We start from the raw sequence: 15,760 nt of genomic DNA on the forward strand, positions 1-15,760 counted from the left end.
GTCTAAATATTTTCACAGGACTATAGATTGTGGGACTTTAGTTTACTCATGATAAATATAGCTACATCTTCAGTACTGATTTGTAAAGCAGGAAATAGCCGGAATAGGATGAAAACTAAAACATTTGCCACAATAAAAAGACAAACAAGTGATTTCTTAATAGGCTACAAATCTTCCCACCAACTATTAATACAAGTGGTTCTCAGAAGGTGGGTTGTAAATAAAACCAAGAAAACAAAGCAATTTTCTGCAATTAGGCATCTGCAATTTACACAGCTGGCTCCATTAAAATCCACTTAACAGAAATGAGATATGGCCATGCAACTTTAATACGCTTACAGCAGAGGAGGACATTAAGCAGAATTATGGAACAGGTTTTAAATTTGGTTTAAGACATCAGGAGTTCTTCCAGACCCAGAGCCAAATAGACTCATTACTGTGACACTAGAGCTGTGTGAAAAAAGTCACGCATGGTGCAGAAGATGGATCCTGCAAAGATTAAACTCTCTCAAAGACCAGCTTTCCTGTTTTGGATGTGCTCCTCTTAGCTGTGAAAGAGTGTTTTATTGTTGGAACCAAGGTGGATCTGCGTTTTTTCCCCCAAATCAAGATGTCTGATCGAAAATCTAACAGCAACCCACTGACTCAGCCTGCCAACCCATTGAGATCTAATAAACATTTTGCTTCTAACCCTCCTTGCTGTTCCTCTATTTGTCCCCTGATTTTATAAAAAAAAAAACATTGGTCAGCATCTTGCATCACCACCTTCAATTAGATTAATCCTCCTTCTGTCAGAGTAAAAAGGGTTTAAAACTTCAATCTAATCAGGGCAATTAAATCCAGCTCAATTAGATGTTTTCTTTAATCAGACCAAGAAGGCATCTATCCAGGATCCTATGTGACTGATTTCACAAGCCATCAAATGTTAGAGTGAAATGACAGAAATCCACATAAATTGGCCTGTGTTAAAAGCATTTTGTTACTCTGTGACTAGCAGAATCTTGTAAACACAAATAAAACTTTTTATACAGGCATTTATGTTGTTTTTCTTTTTTTAGTCAGCTATGGCTTTCACCTTTGAACCTATGGATGCCATTTTTACCTCTTAGCAAGTGAGATCTGTGGAGCTTTAGATGTTATTCTGGGTTCTTTTGTGACCTCCTGGATGAGTTGTTGATCTTGGGGCAATGATTCCCAGTCAGGTTCATTGAAGTCCCACAGCTTTAAAGATGGCTTTGTAACCCTTTCCAGACTTATAATGGCAAAGACTTTGTTTCTCTCCTCTTCTTTAATTTCTTTTGATTAGGGCATAATTGTGATGCTTTCTGATATCTTCCTACTTTATGTTGTCTGGTTCTATTTCAGTGATTTGTTTATTTAATTAGAAAAACAGGTATTTTCGGTTAATTCATGATTTAACAAGGGTGAGTTTACATTATCACAAAGGGCAAGGTTGGTTTTGGAGAGTCTTTTTCCCAAATAGACCAAAGAATTGTCGCGAAAACTGCTTTTTTTGGATTCTCTCAGGTTATCTTTGAAATTAATAAATATTTAATGATCAGAAACATTTTCTTTTCTACAGCAGAGTACATTAATAAAATCAAAGTTAAAATCAAAAAGTAAAAACATAACATAGCATCAGATAAACGTAATCTAGCAATTGTTTCTGTGAATGTAATATTTACTGTCAAAACGTCAACATTTTACCCGAAAATGATCGGGAACAGAAGTCACAAAGGAACCTTGAACAAGTTGGCGTCTGCGTCGGACGCTCCCAGGGCAGAGCTGAGGAGGTGACGTCATTACGTCCGCAGCCTAGCAGCAGAAACGACGGCGTAAACAAAGCGAGCCGCTACAAGCTAAGTAGACGATGTCTCTTTGGTGAAATAATCGCTGTACAGGTCTTGGCAACCCACCGACGGAGCTCGGCTCCCAGTCGCAGCCTGAGGCGGTGTCCTGTCCATCGAGACGCAGACAAATTAGCTTACCGTTACTGCTAGCTGCGTTAGCTTCAGCTAACCTTGGAGAACAGGATTTTATTTATTTATTTTTTTTTAGTTCTGGGAATCGTCTTAAAACAAACCACTTTTATTTATTAAAGCTGTTTTATTATTTTCACTCATGTTGAGTAAGTGGAATACTGTTAAAGCGGCTGACACGACGAGTTAGCTCGAAATAATGTAGCAACTCGTGATTAAAAGAGTCGTTCATCTGGATAGATAGAGGATACCCCTCTCTTGGACCGATGGCCACCTAGCCAACTGCTGCGATCTGGAGGCGAACTGCCATGTTTAGTTTGATGGCGAACTGCTGCAGCTGGCTGAAACGTTGGCGAGAGCCTGCCAGGTGAGTTCAAGTGTCTTAAAGAAACCAAAATATGTAACAACTGGGGTTGGAGCTCCAATCAGTGCAGATTTCATCAGGTAGTTGAAGATGCTTGAAAGCTGGAGAACTTCTAATAGATTTTTTTAATGATATAAAGGTAATTGACTGGTCACTCATTAATAATTAGGGCAGACCAAATCGATAGCTGGGAATGATTTGTCCTGTTTAGCAGTAGAGTTTTACTACTTAACGTGACGTATGAAGTATGATATTTTGTTATTAGAGCAGGGTTTGTTTTTGTGAGGTTTCTGACTGTATGCAGGGGTAGATAAATACATTTTTAACTGCTTGTCATTTTAAATGTTCATCGTAATAAATGCAGCTAGATTTAAGATCGTATCACCTACCCTTAGACAGAAGCAATGGTTGTTGCACCTACAATTTGTTTTTATCAGTTTATCACAAATGGCAAAAAAAGATTAAATAGATTCACCAACTAAAAATATACATTAAATTGGGGCAAATCATGTGTTTTTTGATTTATATACTGTGAATAAGACTTGGACTCAATTATTCTACATTTACTACTTTTATAGACCTTGATTTGTACTTTTCTTTGTTTATTTAAATTAAAGCAACAGTTGAATACTGTCTGGAAGCAGATAATTGGGTGCTTTGCACATCATCAGTGCAGTATTATGTTCTGCTGAGAAATGTTTTCTGTTAAAATAAAGAGACGCGTCCCGTTTTAGATATTGTCAGCGTTTAGCTGAATTAAGGGAACATGTTTTTTGTGTTTTGGATTGTTTATTATTTGCTCACTACCTATTAATTATACAAAATCTCACAGTCATGTTTGATCTCCCGCTATACCTATGTTTGATGGCTCAAATGTACACAGTACGTATACAGTATCTTTAATTCAGCTCACTTCCATTCAGTTCATTTGATTTAAAGGCCCACTGCAGTCAAGTTCAGTTTATTGTGCCAGTTGGTAAAAGGTTTTCTAATTAAAGAAACCCAGGCGTTTTGTATTAAGTCTCTGATGTTGCAGCAGTTCCTCATACCGAACGAACATGTGGTGACAGTGGGGAGAAAAACCCCAGCGGAACTGGGCTCCGTGTGAGCCGTTACCAACTGGGGGTCTGAGAACACCGAGAAGAGACCAAAAAAACCCAGAAGCATTAATCCAGGAGTACTTTCTATGCTGAATGAAAAAGTAAAGGGTTAATGGCAGCAGTAGCTCAATCTTCTTGAGTTTAGAGTTGAATTAATTTGTCATGCTGGGCATATGCAAATTATTCTATAACATGTAACCATTAGTGACGTGTTTATTTATACAGACGACGATGGTAACACAAAGTTCTTTACAAAAGATAAAAACAGGAGGAGGAAAGAAACTGAGTCTACAGCGACAAAGCGAACAACTAAACAGTTCACAAACTATTAAAGGCAAATGAAATAAACAAAAAGTGCAGTTGACAGAGGCAATGTTTGTTTGAAAAAGCAAGGAGACGCAGATGTGTTAATGATGAGATCTTAGAGTCCAGAAACTAGTTGAACGGTTGAACAGCAGGAAGTAGAACAGTTGATGCTGAGACATAAACATGTCTTGATTGATATCATTTTCACTCGTGTTTTTTTGCATCGTATTTGCTGTTCTTAGTATCACGTATTTTGTTGTAAGTTATCAGACGAGCAGCAAGTAATTAACAGTAATCGACCCACGTGGTGACTGTGAGGCATCTGATCCTCAAGACTTAGTAAGAAATCCCCGACTAATCCCGCAGCCAGGTCGGTTCAGTGGGTCTCCTTCATGCTGCCTGCTGCCGACGGAGGTTTCCAGCGGCAACTGCAGTAGGGTTATGGGTTAGAGGACACCGTTTCAGCTCCTGGACCAATGAAGGCCAGCTGGCTGCAGAGGACTGTTGGATGGATAGTGCGTTTGATGTCTTTTAGGCGCAAATGTCAAAGTTAAGTATGCAGCCAGGAGACGAAAGATGACTGTCATGTTGTTGATCGCTGCAACGCTGTTCTGTCTGCTTGCTTAGAAAACGCACAGCTTTGAAAAGGATAAATCGCGCTCCTGTTTTTTGTTTTTAATTCAGAATAGCTTTGCCTTCAGGGAACTTTAACATGCATTTATTTGATGGCCCAGCATAACATCTTGATGGTAAATGTTTAAACCCTCCTCACTTGCTAAATGCATCATCTGTTTCCTTGTTGTCACTGTAGGGATGCCTCCTGGCAAGCAGCACTGCCTACACCTCTCCTGTGACATTTACAACATCATAATAGTTGTCAAATACGTGCTTAGGAGCAAAGTTTGACAGCAAGAATAGCAAAAAAATGTATATTATCTTATTGATCAGCTAAAAACCAACAAATATTGTCTGGAGGAGTGATGTTTGTCTGAGTTGCCTCCTGTTGCTGACGCACCCCCTGCACCATGGAGCTCTCTGATTATTTCCTAGTTTATCTGTGCTCTCAGATGCGTCATAAGGAGGATAATACCAGGCGAGCCTGCAGGTTGGCTCTGTCTAGCATTAACAGTGATGTGTTTGTGTTCATTCTTTCTCATAGGAAAGTGACCCTGGTCATGGTGGGCCTGGATAATGCGGGGAAGACGGCGGCAGTGCGAGGAATCCAGGGAGGTCGGTACCCTAGTCGCCTATTAAGTTGCACAAAAGAAGTTGCCTCCATCCTGTGCTTCATTTTGGTTCTCCTTTTAGAAAATCCGCAGGATGTGGCTCCCACTGTGGGCTTCTCCAAGGTGGACCTGAAGCAGGGAAAGTTTGAGGTCACCATCTTCGACCTGGGCGGAGGAAAGAGGATCCGCGACATCTGGAAGAACTACTTCTCGGAGTCTTACGGTGTGGTGTTCGTGGTGGACTCCAGCGACGTGCAGCGGATCCAGGAGACGCGGGAGACCATGGCCCAGGTCCTGCAGCACCCGCGCATCGCTGGGAAACCCGTGCTAGTGTAAGTGCTCTGTCATAATCTTTTTAGCAGCACTCAATTCGATTTGTGTTTTCCGTGCACTGCTTTTTGGGTCATGGAAACATCTATTTAAATAGTATGGAGAGCTTGAGGTCTAGTTTTTAGTCGTGATGAGTGTTTTATTTAGCAGTCAGCACAGTCAGTTTTTATGTGGTACCCATGCAGATTGCAGACATTGATTTGGCATGTTTTTTGTTCCAGCTGTATGATTTCGCTCTTCTTTCCCCCTATGCTCTCAGACTTGCCAACAAACAAGATCTGGAGGGAGCACTAGCTGAAGCAGACATCATTGAGAACCTGTCGTTAGAGAAGCTTGTTAATGAAAACAAGTGTCTCTGTCAGATCGTGAGTGTTTCTGCACCTGGTTTAAAACAAAAAAATACTCTTGCTTTTATTGACAGCTTCTTAATATTCTAGTCATTTAATTTATGGAGTTAGGGTCATCTCCAGGCGCTTTACAGTAAAAACAGATAAGGCTCTTATCCAGTGATATAGAATCCAGATACGCTCAGAATGACATTTTAAGTCAATGCAATTTAATCTAATATGACATAAAATTCAGTCACATTATAGACAAACCCATTCAGATCATAATACACTACAGTCAAATGATTAAATAATCGTAACGGTTAAAATCATGATCTAGCCTAGCCAATTGCATTGAGTAATCAGCTTTGCAGCAATCCTTCATCCTGAGCAAGCATGTGGCGACAGTGGAAAGGAAGAACTCCATTTTAACAGGAAGAAACCTCCAACAGAACTCCGGTCAGCATAAGTGGCCGTCTGCCACAACTGGTTGAAGTTATACAGGACAGGCAGACACAGAAAAAAACACAGATTCACTGAACCAGGGGTACTTTCTATAGGGAAATCCAAGCAGAGTGCACAACATTAACAATAGCTTTGTTAGTGGCTTTGTTGACAGATAAATCCAGCTAAACACAGGAGAACCTGGTGAGGAGTACTTTCTATAAAACAAAATACTTGTGCACGAACATGTACTTTCTGTGGAAAAACGAACAATAAGTACTCAGAGTTAATGGCAGCAATAACCCCTCCAATAACTCCTTCAATGACTCTGTGCAAGACAAAAATACAGAAAAACAATGAAGCACTCTGCTAGGATGACTTCAGATGGTAAGAAACGAAATCAGTACCTAGTTAAATGAGGTAATGGTAGCAATAACGCTTATGACTACGTCTGAGAAAAGGAACCAGGAGTGCTTTCAATGGGAAGAAAAACCAGAGAGAACATAACGTTTATGTCGGCAGTCTTATCAAATTATGAGAATACAGCGAGGAAAAGTGGCCAGTATGTCCTGCTGCATCCCTAGCCTGTAGCTGCACAACTTTAGATGTAGATTAGCATCACCAAAACCAGTCTAACAATTAAGTGTATCAAGAGGGAAAGTTTTAAGCCTCGTTTCAAAAGCATATATTTGTGTCTCTACTCCAGGAACCTTGCTCTGCCATTTTAGGATGTGGAAAAAAGGTGGACAAGTCCATCAAGAAGGGCCTTAACTGGCTTCTCAGCAACATTGCCAAAGACTACGAGGCCATTGCTGAGCGTGTGCAGAAGGACACGGCGGAGCAGCGCGCTCTGGAGGAACAGGACAAGAAGGAGAGGGCAGAAAGAGTACGGCGGATAAGAGAGGAGAGGTGAGGAAACAAGGGAGGAGAATGAAAAGTCAAAATATGGAATAAAAAAAGGTCAAAGAAACCAGAGAAGCTTGATTATTCAGAAAGGTCAACATTAAATCTGTCCACAGAGAACGGCTGGAGCGCGAGGAGGCCGAGCGAGAAGGAAGGCCCGTCCAAGAGGAGGAAGCTGATGATGAGAACATACAAAGCCCCTTCCAACCCATAGGAAATTTGATCTCCAAGGTTCATGATAACTATTTAATACGTCACATGATTCTGCAGTGTGCTTCAAATAGCAAAGGAATTAAATGTTTCCTTTTCAGAACGAAGAACCAGAAACAGACAGGAAAGAGCAAATAGAATTACAAGAAGACAGGAGTAGCGGTCCGAAGGAGGGCTTGGAGCATGAGGAAGAGGAGTATGAGGAGGACAACGCTGGAGGACCAAATGACACAAGACCAACGGCAGAAAACACAACTTCATGTGAGCTTGCTTCTGTTATCTTAGTAAAACTGATATGTCCATTGATGTGAGATCAAAGCAAGTTAATGAAACCCAAGTACTGAATATTTTATACACGAGGGCCTGAAACGGTAATGAGATAATTATACAAGAAATTAGGCGATTAAAGCGTGCCCAAGGAATAAGGCACTGAGTTAAAGTTGGGTTTCACCAAACGTACAGTTTTAACATCTGGCTCCTCCATCACCTCTGAATTGTTTCTGCATATTGGATCCCATGTTGGAGCAGGCGAGCAGAGCAAGAAGAAGACGAGCAAGCTGCATCTGAAGAGGAAACACAGGGTGGACCCGCTGAGGACAGATGATGGACCAGCAGAGAGCCCCACGCCTCCACCTCCACCTGGTCAGTCAGTGTACCTTCATTAAGGCGGTGTGCTTCTCTTCCTAATAGCTTGGATCAGTAACAGGCTGGCTTACAGAAACTCCACTTTATAGCCTCTTGGTTTTCAATTAAATATTTCTGCTTATAACGAAAATAGAGCCGATTTTCATCAGAAGAAATGCGGATGAAAATGGGCTCCATTGTTGCTGCTTCCTCTGATAGTGCGAGGTACCTACTCTGTTTGAGAAACTCTGGAACTGGTGTGTTTTCTTGGTCTGGATCAGGATGGAAATTGAAAAATATCAAGTATGGCAAAATGATTAAATATGCAATGTTTTAAAGTTGTCCATTCTTCTGTCCTTCTATTATTGTCTCCTTCTTTCTGTCATTTTTTTCCTTCTGTTTTTCTTTCATTCCTACCATCATCCCTCCTTTCCTCCCTTCCATCTTTGTGCTCTTCAATCCATCTTCCCTCATGTCTACCTGTTCTTCATTTTTTCTTATATGCTCCCTACCTTATGTCCTTCCTTCCTTCCACCCTCCTTTTTTGTATCCTTTAATCCTTTCTCCCTCATGCCCTATTACACTCCATCCATCCATCCAACCATCCATCCTCGCATCCTTCAGTCCTTCTCCCCACATATCTATCCACCCTTACTTGCTGTTTTTTTCATCCATCATATGTAAAGTTTGAAGCTGTAGAAATGTCTGCCATAAATTCAGAGTGAACTCTGTAGGACCCCTGACAGTGACTTAGTGACTTTGAGCAGGTGAATCAGAGATGGAGGATCAGCACCACTACTGTCTCTTTGTGTTTGCCCTCATCAGTTTGTTTCCTTATTTTGTTCCTCTAGTGGGATGGGCCACACCCAAAGTCTCTAGACTGCCCAAACTAGAGCCGCTCGGGGACTCGGGACATTCTGGTAAAGCTTCCTGCGAACCATCAGTTCATATCACGCATCTTCTACTAACTCCTTCTTGGTTTGACTTCACTTCAAACGTGTTCATGTTTAAGGCTCGCGGTCAGTGTTTCCTTCTTCAATCAAGCTTTATAGAAAACGCAGTAATAAAAGAAAACACTGTTTATTGGTATTGCAGGGGAAACACTGATCTATCTGCCTTAAAATGCGCCCCGGCTGTTAATTAGTGTCACAGACACTCATCTGCTTTTCCCCATCCTGCATCTCACCAGGCATGTGCTTGAATGTTGTGCGGATTCTCCATGGCTGCAGATGTCTTAATCAGCACAAAAGCCTGTTTGTGCATTCTTACTCGTTTTCTCTCCACATCATAACCACCCCATCACCATGCCTTCAGGGGCTCCTCTAATTGCTGCCATTGTCTTGAATTATGGATAGAGTATTAACCGGGCCGGGCTGGGTTTTCTTTTTCAGGACTCGGTGGATATAGTTTAGTAACGTAGCCAAACCTTTTTTCCTCCTTTCTGCAGAGTTTTACAAGAAACCCCTCCCGCCGCTAGCGAACAGGCCACGACCTAACGGTGACTCTCAAGATGTCATCTCTTAAAGCTCCTTTATTGACTGACTGACTGACTGACTGAGGTCAGCTCCAGACCAATCACAGCTCTCTTCTGTGCTTTCTGTCTCAAGCAAACGGTGTGTAGACAACCAAACGAAACGGACAACCGCGGGAGCTGGTGGCTGGGCTGAAGTATGGAGGCAAAGCAGAGTGGGGGCATAATGCCCTGCTCAGATGCTGAGATTTCATGCTGAACCTGCCTGAACTGTCCACCAGGTTCTATTTGAATTTAGATTTAGTTTTTTTGAGTATTATTGATCAGTATTGAAAGTTGGAGTCCAACTTAAATGCTTTAAAATGAGAAACAATGTAAATAAAACCTTATCTAACCTTAGCAGAAAAAGGAAACTCAGTTGTTTCTTTGTTGTTACAATGCTTCTTGATTATAAATCATTAAAGTTGGAAAGATTTTATTTTTCCCTTAAATGGTGACTCATTTGTAAGGAAAATGCGTTTGTGGGTTACGAGTCCTCTCATCCAACCCCAGACAGTTTATACAGCTTCTGGTGGAGTCAGATCCATGATTACAAGAGCCCTGGAACCAGAACATGCGGAGGAACTTTATGTTCAGCTTCGAGTACAGAACTTGGCCTAGCGCATTTGGTTGAAGCTGGTGTGATGCTGTGGAGTCTCCTTCGCTGGAGAAAGAGACTGAGATGAGATTCTGCAACCAATGGCATCTCACATGCCCTCTGCTAAGAACTGAAATCTATCCTCCAAGATGCCAACACCAACATCTCTTAGAGAGGAGAAGGAGGGGATGCCAGGTTGTGGCGTCTATGAAATTCTGTTTACTGAAGCCCATGTTTATTGCTTAAATGTCTTGTTTCTTTAAACTTCAATCATCCAGTCTAATAAACGACACTCTGCTGCTCTATAAAAATGCATTTAGCTTACAATTACTGCAGCATTTAAATGAAATAAACTGGCTTTTTGAAAAGCAGTGTTACAACCAAGAAACAATCAACCAAATACAGATTTCCTTACTTTTTGTGCTAAGTTTTCTATGTGTTCGAACTGAAAAATATATTTGTATACTCATTGCCATTAAAAATGAACTGTCATTTATTTTTGCACTTTGAGATTCATAGTGTAAACGTAACGTAATCATGAAGAACATGAATGAGATGGTAGATGTCTTTGCTTTTCACAGCTTAATGCTTTTTAAACATTTATATTTGCTGGTGTTACACCAGCTGCCCTCTTGGATCGTACATTAGGAAAAACACTAAAATTCTCAGTACTGTTACAAGAAAAACAGCTAATTCACAACATTTTTTTTGGCACATTTTTTATACTTTATGTACCGTTGGAAAATATGTAAAAGCTGGAGGGCTTGAGATTTTTCCATGCATTCTGCTGTTTACACTGTTTGTGTTTTTAAAGTGATATCACGGGTTCCCATTTCCAAAGTAAAAGGTTCTAATTGCATCTATGGAAAACAGACGCGGATTTAATAGATCATCAGATGTGCCCAAGAGACATTTTTTTGTTTATTAGAGTCTGCAGAGGGAAGAGAGGACACATGGCGACAGGTTGTGCTCCAACAGTGTGAACTACATATATCACTTTAAAAACAATATGTATTTTGGATCAGTAGTGCAGCACTTTTGTAGTGATGATCCAAATGTATGGAAAATACTGTTTTTTACCCAGTTTAAATTTTATAAGAACACTATTAAAGATGTTTTAAATATTTAATGGACTGATTGGGATCATTTCTTCATGCTGCTCCAAGATTAGAAGTGTGATACCTGCGAATGTGGAGTGTTGATTTATTTTTGGCTCTAAAGCAGTTGGATCGAAATCCAGAACCGATAAGCATACAGATCTATTTCCGTGTGTCATGACTTGATTATAATTCAGGACTTTCTGCTGATGACTCAAAACACTACTGGGGGGGATTGAAGTTACATTTGCAGCCAAAACGTATCATTTAAAACCTTTCTGGTATCTTTTAAGACACAAAGAACCCAGGAAATTTAGTCGTGCACCATGAAATTAAAAAATATGAAGAAAGGAATTGCTCAACCTCGTGTTAAAGTCTGTGTTTGTTTTTATGCGTTAAATGCGACCAAACTGGCTCTACAGATGTAGCACAATAAAATAAAATAGAACTAGTCGGGGCTCCTTTAGCATGAATTACTTCATCATTGCGGTGTTGCATGGAGGAGATCATTCTATGGTTCTGCTGAGGTGTTCAGGAAGCCCAAGTTAGTCTTAAAAGCTGCCTTCAGCTCCTCTGCATTGCTGGCTCTCATCTTCCTCTTCGGTGATACTCCGTGGGGTTTAAGTCTGGCCATTTTGCCGGGCAGGTGTAATGTCCTTTTGGAAAATTAAGGCATCTCCATCACGTTTGTCAGCAGAGGGGATTTACTGACTTCAGACTTGATAAAACATCAGCGGATGATTTGGCTTCACAAATCATCGATTGAGCAAACTGCAAACTGGACCTCAAGTAACATGGCTTCTGTGCCTCTCCACTCTCCCCCCAGATTCTGGGAGCTTCATTTCCTTCATTTCCTAATGAAAAGCCCAGGTAAGACACTTCTGACATTGTCTCTGGTTCAAAAATGACTCAACAGGAATATGACATTTGTAGCCGATGTTTTGGATATGTCTGTGTGCTAGATCTTGAAGCTCTGATTCCAGCAAAAGTCCATACCTTGTGAATCTCTCCCAAAACTCTTGAATGGACTTTGCTTCATAATTTTCTCAACATAGCTATCCCAGTTGCTTGTTCACCTTTTTTTTTCTACCACTTTTTCCTTCCACTCAACTTTCAAATAAATATGCTTGAATACAGCATTAGAACATTCCTCTTTAAGCAGGTGTAAAACTATGTTTTACACCTGCTTAAAGGTTTTTATTTTCAAAAGCTACTTTTAATCTGCGAAACGAGCTTTATCGGAACTAATATTCTAATTTACTGACTGTGACTGTTGTAGGTATTTATCAAAAATTGTAAATTGTATTTTCTCGAAAGGTCATGCAACATTTGTGGCTCTAATCAAGTTTTATTTAGCTGGACTGTGGGCAAAAAAAAGGCCAATTGGATTCTAAAGGTTGCAGATGCCTGGTCTAGGAGGGTCTTTTTGTGTTTTCACAGCTATAATTAAATATCTTATATCACTAATAAAATCTGTAATTAGTGTTAAACATACCAGTTCAAGCTTGACCATTTGATGTACAGGTCCTTCTAAAAATATTAGCATATTGTGATAAAGTTCATTATTTTCCATAATGTCATGATGAAAATTTAACATTCATATATTTTAGATTCATTGCACACTAACTGAAATATTTCAGGTCTTTTATTGTCTTAATACGGATGATTTTGGCATACAGCTCATGAAAACCCAAAATTCCTATCTCACAAAATTAGCATATTTCATCCGACCAATAAAAGAAAAGTGTTTTTAATACAAAAAACGTCAACCTTCAAATAATCATGTACAGTTATGCACTCAATACTTGGTCGGGAATCCTTTTGCAGAAATGACTGCTTCAATGCGGCGTGGCATGGAGGCAATCAGCCTGTGGCACTGCTGAGGTCTTATGGAGGCCCAGGATGCTTCGATAGCGGCCTTTAGCTCATCCAGAGTGTTGGGTCTTGAGTCTCTCAACGTTCTCTTCACAATATCCCACAGATTCTCTATGGGGTTCAGGTCAGGAGAGTTGGCAGGCCAATTGAGCACAGTGATACCATGGTCAGTAAACCATTTACCAGTGGTTTTGGCACTGTGAGCAGGTGCCAGGTCGTGCTGAAAAATGAAATCTTCATCTCCATAAAGCTTTTCAGCAGATGGAAGCATGAAGTGCTCCAAAATCTCCTGATAGCTAGCTGCATTGACCCTGCCCTTGATAAAACACAGTGGACCAACACCAGCAGCTGACACGGCACCCCAGACCATCACTGACTGTGGGTACTTGACACTGGACTTCTGGTATTTTGGCATTTCCTTCTCTCCAGTCTTCCTCCAGATTCTGGCACCTTGATTTCCGAATGACATGCAGAATTTGCTTTCATCCGAAAAAAGTACTTTGGACCACTGAGCAACAGTCCAGTGCTGCTTCTCTGTAGCCCAGGTCAGGCGCTTCTGCCGCTGTTTCTGGTTCAAAAGTGGCTTGACCTGGGGAATGCGGCACCTGTAGCCCATTTCCTGCACACGCCTGTGCACGGTGGCTCTGGATGTTTCTACTCCAGACTCAGTCCACTGCTTCCGCAGGTCCCCCAAGGTCTGGAATCGGCCCTTCTCCACAATCTTCCTCAGGGTCCGGTCACCTCTTCTCGTTGTGCAGCGTTTTCTGCCACACTTTTTCCTTCCCACAGACTTCCCACTGAGGTGCCTTGATACAGCACTCTGGGAACAGCCTATTCGTTCAGAAATTTCTTTCTGTGTCTTACCCTCTTGCTTGAGGGTGTCAATAGTGGCCTTCTGGACAGCAGTCAGGTCGGCAGTCTTACCCATGATTGGGGTTTTGAGTGATGAACCAGGCTGGGAGTTTTAAAGGCCTCAGGAATCTTTTGCAGGTGTTTAGAGTTAACTCGTTGATTCAGATGATTAGGTTCATAGCTCGTTTAGAGACCCTTTTAATGATATGCTAATTTTGTGAGATAGGAATTTTGGGTTTTCATGAGCTGTATGCCAAAATCATCCGTATTAAGACAATAAAAGACCTGAAATATTTCAGTTAGTGTGCAATGAATCTCAAACATATGAATGTTAAATTTTCATCATTACATTATGGAAAATAATTAACTTTATCACAATATGCTAATATTTTGAGAAGGACCTGTATGTTAGATTTTGAACTAGAGGTGATAAATGCAGCGGAATAGCCCTTTAGTCGAGTGCTGAATCGCAAGTCAACTTCAGCTGCAAACGACTAAAATTAATGCATAATTGTAAAATCACTTAATATATGTTTATATGTATCAGAATTAACAACATATATTCTAATATTTAGCTTGAAACACTTGAAACCCATTATGTACAATTTTCAGTATGCTCTTTGTCGAATCAATTGCGCATGCCCAGACGCATTCATTTTAACGGTCTGAGTTTAACGCTTGGTCGGATTGGTCAGCTTGTCGGATAGTTAACCAATAGAAAGTGAGCCCTGAGACGAAGCGGGAGTTCTTTTCCTTTTTGTAGTTCTTCCAGCCTAAAGGTGGACGAAGCAGGACTGTTGGTTCGAAACCGTTAGCTTAGAGGAGCGACAGCATTTCCTCTTTCTTATGTCGGCTTTTTTAGGAGGTGGTGTCCCAGCACTGGCTATATTTTTTCATTCATGTCTTTAGGAGAAAACTATTAATGAAGAGAGCTGGACTTGTTTGGACAATTCAGTGAAGCTGGGCCATGTTAAAGCCATTCTAAGAATATATTGGTGGCAAAAGAGCTGAGAAGTTTTCCCAGAAGAAGAGCCGCCATATTGGATTCATTGCTGAGGTCAGTGAAGGAACCGTTTTATTGCTGTCATTGTTTAAATTGTCTAAGGTATTATTTTCTAAGGTATTATGTGTGAGTTTGGAGAAATGTCCTATTAATTTTTCTTTTCTGATACACGCACGCACATTTTATGTATTTCTGTTAGTTTTAGACATATTGTGAGTAAATATTTAACAGCATAAAGTATTAGTACCCCAGCATCTCTTTCCGGGAAAAAGACGCAACTACTCTCATGTTTCTAAAACTTCTTAGATAAGTACACCATGTCGAGGTAGGAAAACTTTACTGGCCGTCAGATAACTCTTACATTACTCCTCACCTCTCATCGATTCTTTTTATTTGGCACCCCAAAGGACAATCCTCAGAGATCAGTTGTACGTTTCCACAAGTTTATTAAAACCAATCTGAATTCAGAGAGGAGATACACACTTACACTGGTACCTGGAGACGTCTGTGTGTTGTCTCCTTGGGGGCTGCGTCACATTACATTTTATACCCCACGCTGCCATGCAGTACACATACACAATCATTCTGTCTGTGGATGTCTCCCCAGCAACAATATCAAAGAAACAGAGATACATTTCATCATTTAATTAAATAATTGTTTCCCACACGTCTTCAGGAATCTTCAGGGAGAGGAGTACCATGCCTCCCTAATCCACTGCCAGCTTCTCATGATAAAGGCAGAAAACACCTGCAAGCTTTAACCTTGAATAATAAACACTCATTGTGTGACCACATTAGAAGCTACTGTTTAAGGATTTTTCTAACTCTCAAAAACATAACTAAAAACTCCTAATAATCAATCTATAAGCAGCAAATCCCAAATATATCTTAGCTTTAGCTACTAATGATAAGGCATTTATATTTTTTTACTTTAATCTATTCTAAATTATCAAGAAAATGGTAAATAAACCCAATTTATATAGAACTTTTCCAGTCATACCAACCATTCAAAG

At 40.5% G+C, this 15,760-nt stretch overlaps 2 protein-coding genes across 6 annotated transcripts in view; both read left to right on the plus strand.

Moving 5' to 3' along the window:
• Positions 1-1,790: 1,790 nt before the first annotated feature.
• On the plus strand, positions 1,791-11,049 carry arl13b (ADP-ribosylation factor-like 13b). Of its 4 annotated transcripts, none has more exons than XM_047355785.1 (10): positions 1,791-2,346; positions 4,909-4,979; positions 5,058-5,307; positions 5,565-5,670; positions 6,782-6,984; positions 7,095-7,209; positions 7,290-7,449; positions 7,717-7,830; positions 8,664-8,732; positions 9,260-11,049. In XM_047355785.1, exons 1-10 carry the CDS (start codon positions 2,288-2,290, stop codon positions 9,334-9,336), a joined length of 1,224 nt encoding a protein of 407 aa, XP_047211741.1. In that variant the 5' UTR covers positions 1,791-2,287; the 3' UTR covers positions 9,337-11,049. The 4 variants fall into 4 exon arrangements, with proteins under 4 accessions (XP_047211741.1, XP_047211742.1, XP_047211743.1 ...); XM_047355784.1 differs by lacking the exon at positions 1,791-2,346 and adding an exon at positions 4,161-4,299; XM_047355786.1 differs by lacking the exons at positions 1,791-2,346; positions 8,664-8,732 and adding an exon at positions 4,159-4,299.
• A 3,460-nt stretch (positions 11,050-14,509) lies between these two features.
• The window catches only part of LOC124861374 (neural cell adhesion molecule 2-like), a 715,631-nt gene continuing 714,380 nt past the window's right edge, over positions 14,510-15,760 (plus strand). For both annotated transcript variants that reach the window (XM_047355064.1, XM_047355063.1), the window contains exon 1: positions 14,510-14,801. The gene's annotated coding sequence lies outside the window, so the exon portion shown is untranslated. The remainder of the gene's footprint in view (positions 14,802-15,760) is intronic.

The sequence above is a fragment of the Girardinichthys multiradiatus genome, chromosome 24 (genome assembly GCF_021462225.1).
Source record: "Girardinichthys multiradiatus isolate DD_20200921_A chromosome 24, DD_fGirMul_XY1, whole genome shotgun sequence".
In the NCBI taxonomy this organism is placed as follows: Eukaryota; Metazoa; Chordata; class Actinopteri; order Cyprinodontiformes; family Goodeidae; genus Girardinichthys; species Girardinichthys multiradiatus.

What these genes read in the sequence shown, in the direction of transcription:
- arl13b (XM_047355784.1), top strand. Translation starts at nt 4,226, where the DNA reads ATGAAGGCCAGCTGGCTGCAGAGGACTGTTGGATGGATAGTGCGTTTG. An exon ending in AGTGCGAGGAATCCAGGGAG is followed by an intron (nt 4,980 to 5,057) that starts GTCGGTACCCTA and finishes TTCTCCTTTTAG; the next exon opens with AAAATCCGCAGGATGTGGCT. An exon ending in ACAAGTGTCTCTGTCAGATC is followed by an intron (nt 5,671 to 6,781) that starts GTGAGTGTTTCT and finishes TCTCTACTCCAG; the next exon opens with GAACCTTGCTCTGCCATTTT.